This window comes from Centruroides sculpturatus, unplaced genomic scaffold (assembly GCF_000671375.1).
Source record: "Centruroides sculpturatus isolate CEXI.00-Female unplaced genomic scaffold, Cexi_2.0 scaffold1795, whole genome shotgun sequence".
Classification (NCBI taxonomy): domain Eukaryota; kingdom Metazoa; phylum Arthropoda; class Arachnida; order Scorpiones; family Buthidae; genus Centruroides; species Centruroides sculpturatus.
Genome location: NW_019385886.1, coordinates 86,969 through 108,877, shown reverse-complemented (window position 1 = coordinate 108,877; position 21,909 = coordinate 86,969). Strand labels below are relative to the sequence as shown.

The 21,909-nt window shown below is 27.5% G+C and overlaps 1 protein-coding gene across 1 annotated transcript in view; it reads right to left on the bottom strand.

Annotated features, from left to right (window-relative positions):
* The window catches only part of LOC111612411 (AT-rich interactive domain-containing protein 4B-like), a 37,048-nt gene extending 15,205 nt beyond the window's left edge, over nt 1-21,843 (bottom strand). The window contains exons 1-8 of the mRNA XM_023353617.1: nt 21,688-21,843; nt 16,446-16,556; nt 16,209-16,274; nt 16,026-16,119; nt 8,864-8,943; nt 7,550-7,653; nt 4,044-4,264; nt 2,181-2,260 (exon numbers count right to left, since the gene is read on the bottom strand). Of these exons, the coding sequence (XP_023209385.1) occupies nt 2,181-2,260; nt 4,044-4,264; nt 7,550-7,653; nt 8,864-8,943; nt 16,026-16,119; nt 16,209-16,274; nt 16,446-16,556; nt 21,688-21,690 (759 nt within the window). The 5' untranslated portion in view covers nt 21,691-21,843. The remainder of the gene's footprint in view (nt 1-2,180; nt 2,261-4,043; nt 4,265-7,549; nt 7,654-8,863; nt 8,944-16,025; nt 16,120-16,208; nt 16,275-16,445; nt 16,557-21,687) is intronic.
* Nucleotides 21,844-21,909: the final 66 nt, after the last annotated feature.

The window sequence follows — 21,909 nt, the reverse complement described above, 5'->3', positions numbered from 1 at the left end:
CTGGACATTTAAAATCCTACTGTAAAATCATTTTTACAGTACAGTTTTAATCATCCATTAATTTACATTCAGGTGTTTTTTGTCAAATATGGTAATAAAATTTGAAATGCTATTTCAAACTTTCCTCTCATATCTAAACAGTTTAAATAGTACTTAACTTATAATACTTAACTTTAACTATTTTTATTCAATTTTGCAATTTACTACCAAATTATGAAATAAATTTGCAATTTAATCATTTTAACCATTCACCTACTAATGCTATTAATTTTTTTTTTTTTTTTTTTGCTAACAGCATCAATTCAATATTTGTTTTAAAAATTATTAATAAATTATTTTAAATAAAGTTATTAATTTAATATTTAGGACATTTGTATCTATATGTAGAAATGTTAAACATAATTCTAAAATAATACACAATTTTAGTAAATAGTATTTGCTTTTAATTTTATTCGTCTGGTGAAGTTATTTTTCTTTGATAGAAGAATATGAACAGATTTTTCAAATCTTTTCCTTCCTTGTAATTAGAAATTAATAAATAACTATTTACAAGGAAGAGTGTTTTCTAACAAATACAAATTAAGATAAAATAATAGTAAAGAAATTTATTATACAGCAATCATTTTTATAAAGATTTATCATTTGAAAACTAAAATGATATCATTAATTTCTAATTAGGAAATCATTTTAATCATTACAATATTAAGCAATAGTAAAGTGTTTTAATGACATTAATAGCATACTAATGTCTTAAAAAATAATTATACTTTAATAGAAGTAGAATTCTGCTAAATCTAAACAACAATTTACCTCCATGTATTCACATTGAAGTATTAAAATTAAGTAAAATAAAAATGATACATTACATTGAGGAACAACTTGCAATTGATCGTCTTTTTCTTTTATTTTTTGATCCTATTACTGGAATACCAAAATGTTCTGGATTTGTTAATGGCAACTGATCCAAAGTCTAATAAAAAAATTAAATAAAATTTGAAAGACTGCAACAAGCAATTAACAAATTAATTTTTTATTTATAATCTATTGATCTGATTTATAATCTTTGCTACATCCAACATTTTTATTGAGATTATATGAACTAATATATTAAATGAATCAATTCATTGTACATCCGTGTTTGCATGCAATTAATCTGAATAGTTATTCTACAGTAATGTCAGTATTTCAAAATATTAGAATAATAATAAAAATGTTGAACATTATAGCTCAAGAATTACATAATATTCTTAATTATATATGATTAACTTTATGCAATAATAATAGGTAAATAAATTTAACTAATAATATTTTAAATAAATTATACAGGAACAATATTTTCTTCTCTTAATTTTAAAAATTTAAATTATTTGCTTAACAGGGGTATATTCTAATCCTCAACAGTAATTATAGCATTCAATAATTCGTATACTTTTACATCAAAGTCTCTGATTTAGATAATAAAATTATAAAAATTGTAGGAAAACAAAATTACTATTATTACTAAAAAATTAACTCTATATAGTGAAAATGAGAACTATTGCTAAGCATTCTTTAAGAAATAAAAATTTTTCCAATTTCATCACAAAATGTCAAATCCATATTTAAATAGAATTGAATGGATTCAGATATCTGTTTTGATTTTTCTTTGTATTTTGTAAAATATAATATTTGTTAATTCTATTCATAAAATTTCATTAATAGATGAAAGTTTTGTTTTTAGTTATTAGGAACTTTTACCACATTTCTGTGCAAATAATAGCATGCTCTTATATGTAAAAAGTGCTTTGTTTTGCATTTTTGAAACATGCCCTGCATTCACTTACAAGAGTTTATACCACATATAACAGCATGCTCAGATGTGTATCAACTTTGACTTGACAAGAGCACTGTACTGTTGTTTCAATGTAAATTACATATAAATGAATTGATACGGTAACTACTCAACGATATCTCTGTGGTAACCATTATTAAAAATAGAAGTCTGATGCCGACACAATAAGATATTTCCAATATCATTAGTTTTTTAAAAATAGTGAGAATTTTTAAAGGCACTTTGCAGAATATAGTGCCAATTTTGCTGCATCTGTACACTTATGTGCATGGAAATACAGTATTTTTAATCATATATATTTGATTATTATTTTTCATTAATTAAAAACTAACCAAAGTGATATTCTTACCTCACTTTCTGCAAAATGTCGCCCACTTTTTAAGCAAAGCGATGTTCTCCTCAGTGTCGTTTCATCACCATCATCAAATACTGAAATAAAACTTGTTTTTAATTAAAAAATCATGAAATTCAAATATGAAAATTATATAACTATATAAGTTTCATAAAATTATTTATTATACAAGCTCTCTCTCAAAGTACACAACTCCATTTTACATTAACAAACAACAAGTAGTAAGATAATGATACAAGCTATTATAATAAGTTACCTTATATCATATATCATTGAAATATTTGAAGTGATAAAAATTTTAAATTCTATTATTTCAAATATTTGTCAGAACAAGTTGTAAGTAAAACTAAAGATAGCTCAAAAGAAGCCAAAAATGTTTTTTGTAAATAAAATAGTTGNTCATTCTTCATACGTTTCAATAGTTATACATTGTATACCTTTTCAAACAAATGTACACAATTTCTTTCACAATTGATGTACATTGCTGAATTTATCAAAGCAGAAACTGCTAAAGTCCAATGGCAATTACAATGCTTCCCACCATGGCCAAAAATGGAAGTTCATAGTAAAATGAAACTTTTCATTATTGGAGGAAAATATTGTTGTAAACAAAGATTTTTATTGTGTTCAGAAATTAATTAAATGCTCTTTGTGTCTCTTTTTAATTTTTTAAAATAACTTAATTTTTAAACATAGTTTTTTGTTTACAAATGTAAAGTAAGACAATTAAGCTTTGAAGTAGGATGTAGGAAATCTGTTGTAATTGTAGGATTGTCCTACCAAAAGTAAAATGCATGACAACCCTAGTTATGATGAAAGTAGAATCCCGAGAGAGTGGAAAACTGTACAGTCCCATGAAAACCATGGAAAGAGACCATTTTGCAGGTTGTGGCATTAAGCAGCATTATGCTTAATGGCTATGTCAAGCTCTATGTTTTTGCAAGGGATGTCTACTGAAAAAAGGTAGAGATGAGATTTCAGAACCCCATGAGACCATACCAAGATGTTATAGTTGCAGATTTCATTTTTATAGACAATAATATTTGCAGACTTAGGGCTGCACTTGTCATTAATTTTATTAATGTGATGATTTTCATTATGTGGAATGACCAGCAAGATCTCCAGATTTAAGTCAACACATGGGATACCCTAGGGAGACAAGGTGTATCCCACCACCAAAAACACTCTGGCAACTTCAAGATGCTCCTGTTCAAGAATGGACTTTGTTCCCGACAACCAATAAACATTATAACAAAGTGTGAGCAATTGCTGTGCAAGTAGGTAGGAGGCTAATCCCATCATATTAATAATTTTCTATGCAAAAAGATTAACAACAATGCTTATTACTTACTGTTTTTTGGTTTGATATAATTTATATTACATTTTTACCTGTCAATTATTTTGTTGAATAAAAAATACAATATTATGCTTGTATATTGTTCTGATCAGTAGTTCCTGAGACACAAACTAAATTAATGGTTACACTTATATTTTGAACATGTCTATACATGAGTGTAATTAGCCTTTGTATAAAATTGTTGGAAGAGTTGACATATTTTAACAAAACAAAAGTGGAATACATTCATATATATTATTTTGGAGACAGAAACTATGTTTTACTTTTCAGTGTAAAGTGAAGAAAATGAGAAATGTGAGAGAATAAATTTATGATGATAATATAATAAATTATGAATTTCATAAAAGTGTTTCATTAATGTAAAAATTTCAATAATAATCTGTAAGCAAGCTTAATATTTTATCATTGTTTTTCTATTAAAATTAAAAGTAAAATTAAAAAATGATAAAATGCATTCAAAGAAATGCTGACTTAATATACAATTCAAAACGATCAAGTAACTTACTGTTTGCCATCTTTGAAGGATCTCACGAGATAATAATCTTTAGAATTGATTTTGATGTCTTGAGAAGTTGGAGAAACTATTAAAGCCGGAAACCAATTGTCTTTCTTTCTTTTGTCGCCCATGTCAACGCACACAACTTTAGCAATATCGGTTTCATAATCTTTCTTTAAATCTTTTTTCCTTTTAGAATGAAGTTCTTCACTGCTACTGTCTCCATCCCTGAAATATAATTAATCCATCGTCATAATGCATTGCACTGTAATTATCAAAACTAAAAAATGTACACTCCGGCATTAAAAATCCAAAATGTAGGTTGGCAAATGCTTTTGATGCCCCTCCTGATTTGATTTCATGCTGGATATTGGTTACGGAGTGTACATTTTTTGTCTTATATGACCTGGTGTGGGAAAAACTTTAGTTATTATCAAAACTCTTAAGTCATTTAATCTATAATTATTCTGAACGTTTCTTTTTGAATAAAAGTTTCAAATTCTTACATTGGCATTTTATATGTTAAAAAATAAGAATTCAAATTAACGAAATAAAAGAATTTGATGTCATTCTTAATTTCAGTAATAATATAAATAATTAGTAAACTCTGCAATGATTTGCAAACAACTATAAATAAAAATTATGCTATGTATAATGAAATAATTTCTGAATATACATAACTGAAGTTGGGATGATATCACTTCCGATCTTTCAAAGTAATCAAAATGAAGGAGTCTCATTACATTTTCTTAACTTCATCAAATAAATAAATAATTAATTTAATTAAACAACATTAGTGACGTTTGTAATATAACAACATCACAATTTGTTGTGTCAGAAGCATTCTATAATATTTTTGAGATGCTTAATAAAATAGTAATATCATATATTCAATGTATATTGGTTGAGTGCAAAATTATTATTCTATATTACGTATGAACATAGTATTTGTATGAACATGGAAAAAGTGCAACATTAATATTCACAAGTAATACTAAAATTTGTTAGTTATAACTACAGTAGAGCATCGATTATCCAAATCAATTGGGGACTGGGGTTGTTCGGAAAATCGATTTTTCGGATAACCGATTACGTACGAAAAAATACATTATTAATATAGTATATTAGTATATCCCAATAATAGTATATTAATATATCCCATGTTTAAATTTTTCTCTGTTGCGTGTCACTTTGCATTGAATTTTCATTGATGTTAAGACTAACGAAAATTTTTACAATATTAATCATGGCTATTGTATCGTTAAAAATTATTTCTTTATTTTGTACAAACAAAATAAATATATTGAAAAATATAAAAACAAAAAAAATTATAATTTAGACATTAATCTAGTATCAAAAACGTTCAATTCAGCACAACACAGTTCGACTGCAATGCTTTCAGTCGACAGACGTTTCAGTTGATCGGCATTCGGATAATTGATACTCTACTATAGTTTGTATAATAAAACAGTTGACAAACTAAGGGTACTAACATTGGCAATTATGGAAAAATACTGTTAACAATATTTGGTAGAAAGCACAATGCAAATGCAATATTTCATTGTTTAATCATTGTACTTACTCAAGATTTGGCTTTTCCAGTTTTAGTATCTCTGAAGGGTAGGTCTTAGATACAATGTAACACTTTGTAATTAGTAATCTCTTGCAATATACATCTTGCTTCTTTGTCACTAATTCCATTGTATCATTTTAATAATTTTGTTAGACCAATATTTAAGAGGTCAACCTAGCTTAATATAGTTAGTCTGTTATAATAATGTTTTAAGTAATTGGATGAAAATCCCAGGAAACTTTGTGGTACTCTTTCCAGAATTGTTGTATTTCTAATTGCTTTAAATAATATCAAGGACAACTCCATATGGTTAGATGTAACAATCAATTTAAAAAAGCCTAATGTGAAAAGTGAGAGATTTCAAATTTTGATACCACAGAGAATATTGATATATAACTTGCTTTACTGTGTAAAACTAAACAAATTTATATCAACAGAACCAATTCTGTTAACATAAATTTGTCTCCAGCTGTCTATTAAAAAAACTCACAAGTTTGCATTCAGAAATGAAAGTGCATCTTAGATTTGAGAAACTGATAATTTAGCATTTATATTTGTTTAAAAGTTGCAGTTATTTGAAAAAAGAAATCATAAATTTGAAAATACTCCCTTTATATTTTTTGAATACTTTCGATGGTTGCAACAATGTTGTGATATTCGTATTTACATCTCGTTATAACCGAAAGATAACTTCACAAAACGTATACACATTCCAGAATTAAAAATTACAGCTAATTTTAAAGTAATTTTCCTAAATAATTATAGAATCCAAATTAAAAACTTTGTTAAGACATTTGCCCAAAGAATTGAGTTAAGTCATCTAAGAAAAACTTTGGCAAAACTTGTTTTCTTCAAAACGAATCATTTTCTTTTTAAAGATATTAATTCTGCTTTGTTTTAAAAATTTATTTTAAAAAGGTTTAAATAATAATTACTGCTTTTAGGTTGAAAATAAATAGATAAATTGCCAAACCTAGCTAATAATTTATTCTCAAACACAACTCATATGAATTCTGTATGAATAACAACTCTTAGGACTCCATAATATTTGGTCTGTTGTCATTCTTGTTCAACCTGGACATTTAAAATCCTACTGTAAAATCATTTTTACAGTACAGTTTTAATCATCCATTAATTTACATTCAGGTGTTTTTTGTCAAATATGGTAATAAAATTTGAAATGCTATTTCAAACTTTCCTCTCATATCTAAACAGTTTAAATAGTACTTAACTTATAATACTTAACTTTAACTATTTTTATTCAATTTTGCAATTTACTACCAAATTATGAAATAAATTTGCAATTTAATCATTTTAACCATTCACCTACTAATGCTATTAAATGTTTTTTTTTTTTTTTTGCTAACAGCATCAATTCAATATTTGTTTTAAAAATTATTAATAAATTATTTTAAATAAAGTTATTAATTTAATATTTAGGACATTTGTATCTATATGTAGAAATGTTAAACATAATTCTAAAATAATACACAATTTTAGTAAATAGTATTTGCTTTTAATTTTATTCGTCTGGTGAAGTTATTTTTCTTTGATAGAAGAATATGAACAGATTTTTCAAATCTTTTCCTTCCTTGTAATTAGAAATTAATAAATAACTATTTACAAGGAAGAGTGTTTTCTAACAAATACAAATTAAGATAAAATAATAGTAAAGAAATTTATTATACAGCAATCATTTTTATAAAGATTTATCATTTGAAAACTAAAATGATATCATTAATTTCTAATTAGGAAATCATTTTAATCATTACAATATTAAGCAATAGTAAAGTGTTTTAATGACATTAATAGCATACTAATGTCTTAAAAAATAATTATACTTTAATAGAAGTAGAATTCTGCTAAATCTAAACAACAATTTACCTCCATGTATTCACATTGAAGTATTAAAATTAAGTAAAATAAAAATGATACATTACATTGAGGAACAACTTGCAATTGATCGTCTTTTTCTTTTATTTTTTGATCCTATTACTGGAATACCAAAATGTTCTGGATTTGTTAATGGCAACTGATCCAAAGTCTAATAAAAAAATTAAATAAAATTTGAAAGACTGCAACAAGCAATTAACAAATTAATTTTTTATTTATAATCTATTGATCTGATTTATAATCTTTGCTACATCCAACATTTTTATTGAGATTATATGAACTAATATATTAAATGAATCAATTCATTGTACATCCGTGTTTGCATGCAATTAATCTGAATAGTTATTCTACAGTAATGTCAGTATTTCAAAATATTAGAATAATAATAAAAATGTTGAACATTATAGCTCAAGAATTACATAATATTCTTAATTATATATGATTAACTTTATGCAATAATAATAGGTAAATAAATTTAACTTATAATATTTTAAATAAATTATACAGGAACAATATTTTCTCCTCTTAATTTTAAAAATTTAAATTATTTGCTTAACAGGGGTATATTCTAATTCTCAACAGTAATTATAGCATTCAATAATTCGTATACTTTTACATCAAAGTCTCTGATTTAGATAATAAAATTATAAAAATTGTAGGAAAACACAATTACCATTATTACTAAAAAATTAACTCTATATAGTGAAAATGAGAACTATTGCTAAGCATTCTTTAAGAAATAAAAATTTTTCCAATTTCATCACAAAATGTCAAATCCATATTTAAATAGAATTGAATGGATTCAGATATCTGTTTTGATTTTTCTTTGTATTTTGTAAAATATAATATTTGTTAATTCTATTCATAAAATTTCATTAATAGATGAAAGTTTTGTTTTTAGTTATTAGGAACTTTTACCACATTTCTGTGCAAATAATAGCATGCTCTTATATGTAAAAAGTGCTTTGTTTTGCATTTTTGAAACATGCCCTGCATTCACTTACAAGAGTTTATCCCACATATAACAGCATGCTCAGATGTGTATCAACTTTGACTTGACAAGAGCACTGTACTGTTGTTTCAATGTAAATTACATATAAATGAATTGATACGGTAACTACTTGACGATATCTCTGTGGTAACCATTATTAAAAATAGAAGTCTGATGCCGACACAATAAGATATTTCCAATATCATTAGTTTTTTAAAAATAGTGAGAATTTTTAAAGGCACTTTGCAGAATATAGTGCCAATTTTGCTGCATCTGTACACTTATGTGCATGGAAATACAGTATTTTTAATCATATATATTTGATTATTATTTTTCATTAATTAAAAACTAACCAAAGTGATATTCTTACCTCACTTTCTGCAAAATGTCGCCCACTTTTTAAGCAAAGCGATGTTCTCCTCAGTGTCGTTTCATCACCATCATCAAATACTGAAATAAAACTTGTTTTTAATTAAAAAATCATGAAATTCAAATATGAAAAATATATAACTATATAAGTTTCATAAAATTATTTATTATACAAGCTCTCTCTCAAAGTACACAACTCCATTTTACATTAACAAACAACAAGTAGTAAGATAATGATACAAGCTATTATAATAAGTTACTTTATATCATATATCATTGAAATATTTGAAGTGATAAAAATTTTAAATTCTATTATTTCAAATATTTGTGAGAACAAGTTGTAAGTAAAACTAAAGATAGCTCAAAAGAAGCCAAAAATGTTTTTTGTAAATAAAATAGTTGGTTAGCCTAACAAGCAGTGTGGAAGGACTTTTTTTTAATCATAAAAAAAACTCCATTTATCAAGTTCAGTGAAATATTTAATGTAAATATTTTTAAACTTTAAATAATAATAGTGATTTTCAAATATAAAGTCAACTAATAAAATACATTGATAGGTATAAGGAAATAAATCAAATTTAATGAAAAATTATGAACGTATTTTAAAATATCGTAATGTTTGAACAGTTAATTTTTTTTTTTAATTTTCTTGTTGTAATCATCAAATAACAGCTAATATAGCCATATCCCAGTATCCAAATTCCTGTTATAATGAAAATGTTCTTTAGTATCAATTGCAGCATTCAAATCAAAAAATCCAAGTATTATGAATTTAATTGAAGAGAATTTATGAAAAGTTTAAAGATTAGACTAATAAAAGTTTGAAGGAGGAGATAATTCTATTTCCATTGTGTGTTTTGTTAGTTTTAGTGGCATCATGTTCTTTTACATTACAAAATTTCAGTGCGATCTTATGAACTTATTCATAACAGCTCATTATAATAGGTTCACTATTTCATTTCTTTATATTCATTTATTGTTTTGTTTTAATACAGCAATATTTTAATATAAAATGTACAGTATAACTACAACATTTTTTATTGTTGTCTACTGCAAAATTAAAGAAAAGAAACAGCTTATATACAATCCTATTAAGAGTATTAAAGAAATTTATTTATTGTATTATAACTTACAAACATCTTTTAAAGATCTTAGCATTAGTAAGGTAAAAGGGAGTTTGTAATATTTAATATTATATTAAAATCATCAATTAATAGGTAAATAGGTATTTTGAAGTATTTTGGTGACACCAGAGAAATTTATTGGGATAATTCAAATGTACTAGAAATGGCTTAGGATTTTTCCTATAATAAATAATGAAAAAATCCCTAATATCAATTGTTTTCAGAAATAATGAAAAAAATCCCCAATATCAATCAATAACATTTTCCTAGAATAAACTTGATTCCAAATTTAAACAGGCAAATTTTTGACAATTATAATTCGTTCTTTATGGAGTGCTGTAGTCAGTCAAGCATGTTGGTGAAGTTTGTTAGTGACTTTTTGGAAAGTTAAAGACTGGAAAATATTGCTCTTTTTGTGGTGTGTCCATATTTCTGTTGATTTTCAGTGGAATAGAGGAAAATCCCAGTCCTTTATCCTGTACTCCTCCTAATTCACCAGTTCAGTTTTCTAATGTTAAGAGCAAGAGGCATCATTCTCCTAGTGAACCTACATTGAAAACAGCAAAATTAGATAATTTTTTTCCCTGCTAAATCTGAATCAAGTCAATCAATTTCTAACAAAATACTTTCATATTTAGATGAAAGCTTTGATACAGTCCTTAATGCTTTAAGCTAGGCATCTGCTAGAATCGATTGGCTTGTTAATTTACATAACAAAAGTGATGATAGATTGACTAAGATTGAATCTAAGCTGCATGAAATTTTTTAGTATAATCAGGAATCTCAAAGCAAAGATAGTTTGATTTTGCATAATGTTGACTTGCTGGCAAATGAGTTGCAGAGAAAAAATATAATAACTCAGGATCTGATAAAGACTGATGATGATCTGAGTAGTAAGGTACTGTACAGTAGAAGAGCTGTTTATGGTAATAGTAGAAGAACCTAGAACTATTCCAATGGCAAGGATAACAAGGTTTTATAAATAAAATAATATTTTGATTGAGATATCATCATTATTAGATAAAAAGTTAATTTTTAAAAGAATACATAATCTTAAAAGCCATGCAAAATTTACAAAAATTAAGATATTCGACAACTTGTGTTGGAGATAAAGATGCAAAAAACTAATACTTTCCATCATGAATATAAATCTGAAAAAAAAAAGTTCAATTAATAGCAGACATTTTGGCAGTTGATGCTGATAGATTTAGAGAGAGGTGAACTTGTGAATCTTAATTTTTTGTTTCCAATTTTGAACATGGGACCTCAAAGTCCCACTTACAGTTTAATCAAAACTTTCATAAGCTGAAGGTAAAAATTGTGGCATGGAATTGCCAAGGAACCATTTTGTTTAATTTAAATAACAGAATTTTTCAATTATCTTCTGTAATTTTCAATTTTGGGCCTGATGGAGACATGGCTTACTTTTTCAGTTAGATTGAAAATAAATAAGATTTACCTAACAATAAGGGTATCTGAAAAGCTGGCAACTAAGGTTGTAACTTTATATAAAATCAGAATTTAGGAGATGCATTTCTGCTTAAGACAATGCAATATTTAATCATTACAAGACTAATTTTTGATCAAAAGAAATTCAGCAATTCTCAAAATATAATTATTATTCTATATTATCTGCATATATACTTGTTTTTAATAACATATTGACTGATCTGGAAGATTTGATTTGATTTCTAGTTTTTCTGTTGATCATGATCTTCTATTATTAGGTGATTCAAATGCCAGGATTGGTAAGAAAATGGACAATATTTTTCATGAAAATTTTATTTTGAATTCAGATTAGCAAAAGATTTGATTTACAATAAGCGGTGTGACCACTTTATTGAGTTGGTTAAAGACAATAATTTATTTATAATAAATGGTCATCACCCTCATAATTCCCCAGCTAATTTTACATACATATCCAAATTGGAAGCATCAGCAATAGACTTATTAGTATTGAGTGAGGGATTGATTGAGCACTTTGAGGGCTGTGTGTTGGACCATCTTTTGGTAGTATTAGAATTATCATTTGATAACACAAGAAAAAGTAATGTTATTCAAAGAGAACAACAGGAAAGGTAGGCATGGAAAGAAGAAAAAGTAAACTTGTTTACTCAAGCAGTTAGTAACTTGTACACAACTGTAGAGCCTATTGACAATATAGAATTAACTTATTCATTAATCATTACTTTAATTTGGAAATCTGCTAGGCAATGTGGATTAGTAACAAAATTTGGGAATTTGGGATAAGACATAGAATTGGTTTTGTATTATTTGATAAAGACTTTTTTTCCACAATTTTACAAAGAAAAATAGAACATTGCGGGAGTTTTGCACATCTTGCTCAAATGAGAATTTGGACTAGCATCTTCACAGAAGAAACTGATTTCATTATCTGATTATACAGTATGTTGAAAAATGAACTTTCTATTAGTTTTCAGAAAACAAAGGGATTAGTGTTTTGTAATGGAGGAAGACTTCATAAAACTGAAAATTTTTATTAACAATGTAGAAATTAATTTTGTTTTTCATCTATACTAATATTATAAAGAGGTAAAGTTTGTAAAGTTGGATGTAGGAGGTAATCTCCGAAACTACTCATTTGATTTCAAAAATTCTTTCACCAATATTTAGAATGGAATTTCAGGGTGGACATAAGCTGTATATTATTCCGTTAAACATTCATATAAATTAAAAGATATCATCTAGGATTAAGGCTTTTATGTCCAACAGATGGCGCCAACTCCATGAGTACAATGACCTAAGTTTGCTTTTCTGTGAGGCATTATGCTTTTCTGAGGATGAACTAAAAACGAACTCAGATCATCTATCTATCTATATAAATAAAAATGTAATGTTTGTTTGTTCCTACCGATTTCTTTGAAATTTTGAAACAATGTTGCATTCGAGTACACGTGTTTTTATATAATATACATGTCGAAATTCCCCCCACTGGAGGGAGATGGACAGGATTAAGGCTTACCGTGAAGAACTTGGCTTCTATTACACTATTTTAGATGCAGTTTCTTGCATTTTTGATTGTGTTTTAATAGGGTACATCAAGAGAATGTACACTAAGAAGGAATTTTTCGAAAAATTCCCCCACAGGGGAAGTGTTATACATTTTGAGCCCCAACATGTGGCTGGGTCTTCTAGTTTTAAATATTAAGCATTTAATTTTTCCTCCTCTGGAGTTATTTATTTATCATTTGGATAAAATAGAGAAAGATATACGACATAAGACAGGTTGTCTTTTGGCACTACAGACAAAAATGAGAATGAACTCCATTAAAGCAATGTGTAAACTTTTCAAAATGTTAAAGTCTAAAATGCTATGTTAAGGTCTAAAATAACATATTTTGGTTCCAGTTTGGGGTTTAGATCTTATTGAAAAAAATTGAGAAGTTCAATTAAGATATTTCAAAAGATTATTTAAGCTTGAACATTCAGTGCCAAGTTCTGTTGTAAGATTGGAATTAGGGAGACCTCTGTTTGAAATTAATATTTAAAAATATTTTGTTGTTTTGGTCTAAAATTATTGATCTTATTCATCATGATCTTTGTTATTGTGTTTATAATTCTGTATTGAAGAAAGGAAATTCAAGCAAGAGAAATTGGAAATTATAAATTAAAAACATTTTTGATAATTTACATCATTCTTGCGTGATATAATACAAACTAGATGTGATAAAGTATGGCATCAAGATATAACTTATGCTTCACTTCAGCGATGTAATATTTATGAAAACTACAGATTTGCAGACTGCCAATTACTTAAATTATAATATTGGATTTCCTATGAAAAGTTTGCTAATGCAATTATGTCTTAATAAATACTGGATTATGCTGAGTGGTCAGTATATAGATATTTATAAGGGAGCATTATTCCCATATTGCATTACCAATCATGACTGTATATTTATGCATATTTTTGCATCATGTCCAGTTTTATATTTATCAAGGAGAAATTCTCACTGACAATTTTTCAAAGAATTATTTATATGATAAAAATATGTCAAAGATAATGTTGTATAAATTGTATAATTTTTTTCTTAAATCTTTATACTATTGTATTAAATTTCTATTTGTATTGTTTAAGCACAATTAAGAGACCATTGTGTGACTGCTTATTTATTAATTTTCTTTTATTTTCCCCCTTGTATGGAAGTACTTGTACCAATAACAAATAAATAAATAATTTGTTCCTTAGATTATAAAATAAAACCTTACAGTGAATCATTTATGGCATCTTGATGAACATATGTATTTGGCTTTGAGACACTTAGAATAATTTAAAACGAAGCAACTTGATATAATTTAGTTTGACTGGTCTCAAAATTATAAATCCATGGACCACTTGAACTAAGTCAAGGATAAACTGCAGATTACCTATGCCCATCTATTTTCTATCCTGTAAATATCATCTTAGATCAAATGGTTTCCAAATTTTTTATAATCTGCAGCTCCCTTAACTTTGTGTCATCTAACAGCAGCTCCCAATATACCTGTATTATATACTATATACATATACATTATACAGGATGATTCACAGGTGGCATTCAGTAGGTTTTTCTTAGAAACCACTAGAAATAAAAAGATGGGATTAATAATCAAGTTTATAGAGCAGATGGGAGACAATTTTTGGTGACTTTGGATGACCTCGAAAAATCAACAGTTTTTGAGATACAGAACAATATAGGATTTCTTAAATTATAAGGGTGCTTTTGAGCTATGATATGGATTGTATGTGACAAAATCTGTATAATAACACAAAAATGCCCCTTATAATTTAAAAAATCTTATTAATATCTCAAAAATAATGATTTTAGAAATCATCTAAGATCACCAAAAATTGTCCCATTTGTTCTAGAAACTTGATTATTAGTCCCACTTCCCATCTATAATGGTTTCCAAGAAAAAAACTACTGAATGTCACCAGTGAATCACCCTGTATATATTTAATATATGTATGTAAGTAATTTTTTTTGAAGGAGAAACCCAAGCTAGGTAATAAGAGTAACTGATGCATTGGTATTATAATTAAATTTTTTTATTTTTTCTTTTTATAACTCTTTCCGTCTTGTGGGCACTAGGAGGGCCTCTTTTTGCAAGCCCATTATGGGTTCGGCCTGGCCCACAATGGGGCTGCCGTGTGGTGAGGGACGGGCCTGACATTTCCGAACGGACTACCCCCCCGAAAAATTCCTGGGGATTTTTCGACCCATTTGGATTCGAGCCCGGGTGCCCTGGACGGTAGGCTGCCACCTTGACCGCTCGGCCATCCGGCCGCTATTATAATTAAATAATATTAGTTAATAAGGAAAATAGGCAAAGAATAAATACTATATAAAATGTATTTATTGATAGTACAATTATTTTCATATGTCACATATTCACTGACTGCAAATTTTAACTCATATGAATTAACCACAAAACAGAAGGAACAATATCTGTAGGAAACTGTCTTTTTCCCCTATTAACAGGTAAAGAACATAATTTAGTTATGAAAAAATTAGACAGAGGATTGTATTCACTTAAAAAGTTCTAGTGGTACAGATCTTGATATACACACTTTAAGCAAATATACAAAAAGTACATTACACAAATACCATTGGAACATCATTAATAATTAAAATAATAGCTAACCTAGCCTTGGTACTTCTGAATGGTTTTGGGTTCCCAGATTGTGCCTCAGTCTGGGAACCATTGCCTCAGATAATGATAATTACCAAAATATTCTGTGTAACTGGTAACTGAAGATAACAGACACTGTATCCGATGCATAAAAATATTATTTTCTCTGGCTAAACAGCATAGAATTGCATTTCAGAAAAACTAGGTCAGTCTGCGAATAAAACTGGCATGTGCTCACGGACCACACTTCGAAAGCCATCAATTTAATTTATAATTCATATTTTTTCACAGGAATTCTAAAATCATTGAATTATAAGCAAGCCTCACAAATTTACTCAACCTCCATTATCATTAAATAATAAATATAGTACATATTTATAATTACAGAATTAAACTTTAACTTACCCACAGTATACTGACTATAATCAAATATTTTTGCTATGACTGCAGGAGCATATTGATTTTTCTCTGGATGCTTAGCTTCCACGTGCATATTTACCTATTAACAAATTATAAAGTAAGCCACGACTTATTCTTTAACATTTCATATAGCATAAAAATTTTGTTATTAATTTAAATTGCACTTACTCTAAGAGTGCCTCGTATCTGATCGTCCGGTAGGACTAAAGTGCCCAAATTGTTTGCAAATATTACCTAAAGTATAAAAATGTTATTTGTTACTCTTTGTAGTTAATGTCAAATCTCTTTATTAATGAAATTTATATCATTTATAATTCCAATCTTTCAAAATATATTAAAATCTGTGATTATTATGTCATTATCTTGATTATAAAGCAAGCTTTCGAATAAAAAAACAACTCTTACCTTGCATTTAACAGAGCGGTTAACTTTTTTTACTTTTGCTTCACAAAAGGCACCTTTATATCTGGCACTGACATCGGTTCCAACCGTGAGGTACGGAGGTTCGTTCACCGCCTGTAAAATTTGCACAAATTTTTCACATTAATTAAAAATCTAAGAAATTTTAAATGCTGTACATATTATAATTAGCAAAACTTGACAAAATTTATATATATCTATCAATTCTGCTTATTACGGCTACCAAAAGTAAAGAAAATTAAATATTTGGTAGCCTTAACAAACAATTCATAAGATAAACTGTAGATATACACACAAAAGATTAGTTATGTAGCAGAAGGAATTAAGTTATGTTGCATTATTAAATTTTTCACTCATCTTAACAAATTATTTAATTAAAATTAATAAGATCTGTTCATTCTGATATGTTGCCGAATACACAATTTAGAAATCTTAAAAAGAATTCCCAGATTATTCAACAAGAATTAAATGTTTTTTAACATTTTTGGTATCTGGAAATTCAGAATTTAAATTATATTAGCTAATTAAATATGCTAGAATTAATCAGAATTATGTAAATAAAATATATTAGATTTTACATGCAGTGTATATGTACACCATTGTGTAAGAACCAAATCTTTCCATATCTGTTGTCCTAACCTCTTTTAAGTGGACATGTTAGTGTAACTTCAATTCATTTAGGTTAAGTGAGATGAACTTGGCACTATAAATCTCAATGGCATTTAATAGTTAAATTTTCAAACTCTACATTTACTCTAATAATATTTAAGTTATCAAATTTCAATAAGTTTGAAATAAATTTACAAATTAATTTCTATTTTAACTGTTTAAACATACCATTTATACTGTATTATTAATTATTTTTTAAATTTACAGTCTTCTAAATTTTATTAAATTTTGAAAGTAAAATAATATTGGTGCTATATTTATCCATGATAAGTATGATAAAATTTATATAACCATTAATCCCATAATCTCAAATGATAAATCAAAATTCGTGTAGGTTAAAAGTTCCAACTTGCTGACTGTACCGTGTGGAGCCAACTTTTCCGCTAGGTTGGCAGAACGACAGATTCAAATTCTACCCAAAGATGTTATATTTCCATTGTTCCTAAACTTATTATATTAATAAGTATTTAAATAAGTAATTGTTTATTTAATTCTATCGACAGATACGTTGAATCTGTTTGATAACTCAAATTTAACTGCTCAATCAAAAATAAAATTTTACATTCGAAGACAAATCTAATTATAAATCAACACTTCAGATTTTGTTTGATAGGTTACTCTGGAAATTTTCTCGAGCTTTACTTTGTTGTATGCAGCATTGCTTGGCCTAACGATTGCCATATTTTGGCACGAGAGATTACTATTTTGCAACAAACAAACATCAATCAACACAAAAATGTTTTATCAATAATACTTGCATTCTTTTGAAGATGCTTGAAAAACATATTCAAGCATCTTCAAAACAATGCATAATTAATAAAACATTTACATTAATCACAGAGAACAATTATAATTAAAATTGACAGGTGAAAATTAAATAGTTACATTTTAAAAATAACAATATGTACAACATATAACAGACAGAGAGGTACTACCTAGTGCAGACGACATTTGCTAAAAAATGATTAAAAAAGAAAAATGGATAATATCACAGTGCTAACAAATGCATGAATTAAATATTCTACTTGGCATTGTATGGCTTTAGAAATTATCAAGATATTTTGTCCCCGTTACATTAGTATGCCACTGTATCCCATAATTTTTTTTTCTGTCATTCTCTATTCCCAGTTGCTCTAAATCTCATTAACACAGTCTATCCATCTTTTTGATTGTTTTACTGTGGTCTATGTCCCTGTTCTACTGTAAACTATTAATTATCTCACATTTTGACTAACACGCACACACAAAGTTTGTTTGTGAATGTATGCATTCAATATTGTTAACTAAATATAAAAATTATTATACAATTATTACACAAACATTTAAAAAAAATCTTGTTTTAAACCAGTAGTAAATTATTTTACTTGACTATTTTATTAATGTTTATTTAACAATACTTGTATACCATTATCTTTCAACATTCTGTCCATTTAAATATTTAAATTTACTCCAAAGTATGCATATCTACATATCATTTTAAATTATGTAGACTTAAAAAAGATCTGTATTTAGATCAAAAGCATGTAATTTTAATAATTTTATTCTTACAATTATGTATTAACCATTTTCAATTATAATTTTATTCAACTGCATGTGAAGTGTCTGAAGATGTTTATAATGGGTTAAATTTACATTCTGTGAAAAGCCAAGCTCTTTTACTTAATTTATAATTTATATCAGTACTTCTAGTTCATTTCTATTGATTAATTGTAGATTAAGACATTCATAATTCTAAATAACAAAATTAAATTTCATATTGAAGACATTTAGCTATGCAAATAGAACAGAACAGGAAAGATAAAAGCACAATGTCATAAAGAAGACAGGGAAAAGAAACATTTGAGATGTTAATACTTGAATGACATTCAATTATTAAAAACAAATTTGGTCTCACCACCAAAAAATCTACTAAAATTGTAAGAATATGAACATGACTAGTAGACATTTACAATTCTATCCAACAAAACAATAGTTTTACAACAGAACAGAATCATTCCCCAAATAACAGAACCATAATAATACATTATGATTAAAAAACAAAACTGTGGACGATGACAATATTTGATAGTCAGACAGTAAGTTTTATTCTGTTCCCAAATAATTATCACGACCTGTCTTTTATAAATATATTTTTAACAATAAACTATGCTTAACTGTGTTACAAAGGGTTTAACAAGTTACGTGAATGTTAAGATTAAAAATAAACAGTGAAATTATTCAGAAATTTCATTTTATACATAAAGGTCCATAAGAAAAACAACTGTCTAAAGCTTATAATATAAAAACAGTTCTTTGATAATGAATATTTTATTATGAAATCACTAAATTTGATTCTCCAAATCTAAGATGTCATTACTAATTGAGTAAATAACTACCTTACATACAAAAATCTGTATAAGAACAATATATATACTTCTTGTTATTGATATAATTAGCTTTTTCTTAATTTTTTGTAGCAAATTAGTTATATTTTGTTATTATATCTAACACTTACTGTTTGGTAAATTTAACATGGTGTATATATTTAGGAAAAGTAATTGATGAACAATAGAATTAGAAACTATATACACTTGATAAAATTGAAAAAAACAGAAAAGACAAAAAAATAATTAAAATGGATGAATATAATTGGAGACTGTTCTAGAAAATTTTCAACACAGTACCAGTATTAAAAGATAAAATGGCAGACCTCGTTCACATAATCAAGAAATACATCCAATTGAAAAGCAACTAACAACTATCATTATTTTAATTGGACAAGCTCCACAAATATTCTTATAATAATTAAATTTTGTGAGGTATCATGTTAATATACCATATTTCTAAAACACCGTCTTGAGATTTACCCATAATCATCATCATATTCTGATATGAAAATCAAATACTTAATGCTGACGACTTAGATTCGTTATTAATACTTTTAATTGAATGGACATCATCTTTTAGAAGTCATTAGTTATTTCATACTTACTTTTCAAGCGATTCTCAAACTGTAAAACAAACAAGACATTGAGTACGACAGTCAACTTATCAATCAATATTCAATAGTTATTATTTATTGACCACATGTGTTATTTATAAGGCATATGAACATAAGCACTCGACACTATTCTGCTAGACTACAACCATTATAATGTTACGTAGTCATCCACTTTTTCAAAACCAAAAAACTGGTAATAGTAAGCAATATGTCATACAAAAGAGTGATTTAGGTAAATGAAACTGCTTTGGCACAGAAATTTAAGAGCAACAATCTTTTCACGTCTACAACCAAATCAGAAGTCAACCATCATGCACTCCCATTCGATGCACAAGAACTACAGTATTAACTGAATTTCATACAAGCAGAAACAATAACTTAATACTACTACAAACTTTCAAATTTGAAACAACATAAATGCTCGTATCCAGTTCCAATATGTTAAATTTTGTAATTTAATAGACATTATCTAAATCGAAAGAACATCCGATAAAACTAAGTGTATAAAATAAACATCTATGAAGAAAGGTACAGCAGGTAGACACATACACGTTTACAAACACACACACCACCTTTTAACATTAATTAAACTTAAAAATCATAATATAACAGACAACAGATGAGACATTAACCACCCATTTTCTATTAAAAAACCTAAAGAAACTAAAAATTTACTAATTTATTACAGAAATAAGAAAAGATGCAATTTATAAAGCATCAGATAGTAAACTCTCACAAATGGAATGCAAAATACCAGCAGGAACTCGGACAGTATGAATATAGATACACGAACATCTTTTTAAATGTTTAAAAAATCGGAATGCAGCAAAGTTCAAACGATAGAACTGTTTTTTATATATTCACTTCCGACGAAGGCCTCTAAATGACGACCAAAAACTTCCAAGCAGTAAATTTGTCATTTATTGTTTGCCGGAAATCACATTTAGGTGCCATTTTTGACATAGACACACTGCATCCACTGCATACTTTGATTAAGAATTAACAGAATATACTGCAGCAAAATTACCATAAATTTGAGAACGTCTAACTCGGGTATATTCAGTAGCGGTTACTTTTAGTCACAGACGTAACACACACACACAAATTACCTAGTGCCAAAGAGGCTTATCTAGCAATTTCTGATGAGCGTGTTTGTGTGTATAAAATATAAAGTTTCACACTAAACGACTTCATCTGGCAGGCAGAGTGGTGTTTCATAGTGTTCCACACCTACACCAAGACAATTGCGAAAGAAAAATGGAAAAACATAGCGCCAATTCTCGTGCGTTTCAAGACGAAAATCCCGTTTACTTTCTTCTTTTTTTTTTGTAATAAACATCGGACGACGTATACGTCCATTAGAAAACGACGGGCGACATTATAAACGGGAACGAGAGTCGAAGACATTATTTCGAGGGAAGGCAGATGTGGCGTGGACGGAACCGAAATGCAATTTTGATTTCTGCGTCAAACGAGAAAAAAAAAAAAAAAAAGAGAACAGCCTCCATCATCTTCCTCTCCGTCCTTTCGACATTAAAACGGGGTTAGCGCTAAATCGCGTGCATTTTTCGGGCTTACCATAACTGATATCGTCTTAATAACGGCAACGGACCACTCCCGGACGTTTAAATCAAATCATAATACGACGAAAACAACTTTATACTGGCAGAATTTGAACTTTTTTTTACTACATTCTCTCCATCATCTGACCGTCTACAACAACTTGTCATCGTCTAACGTCGATTCCCATTGGTCGATCGTGGCTTACGCGCTTTCGCCGTCGGCCATTGGTTCGGTCCT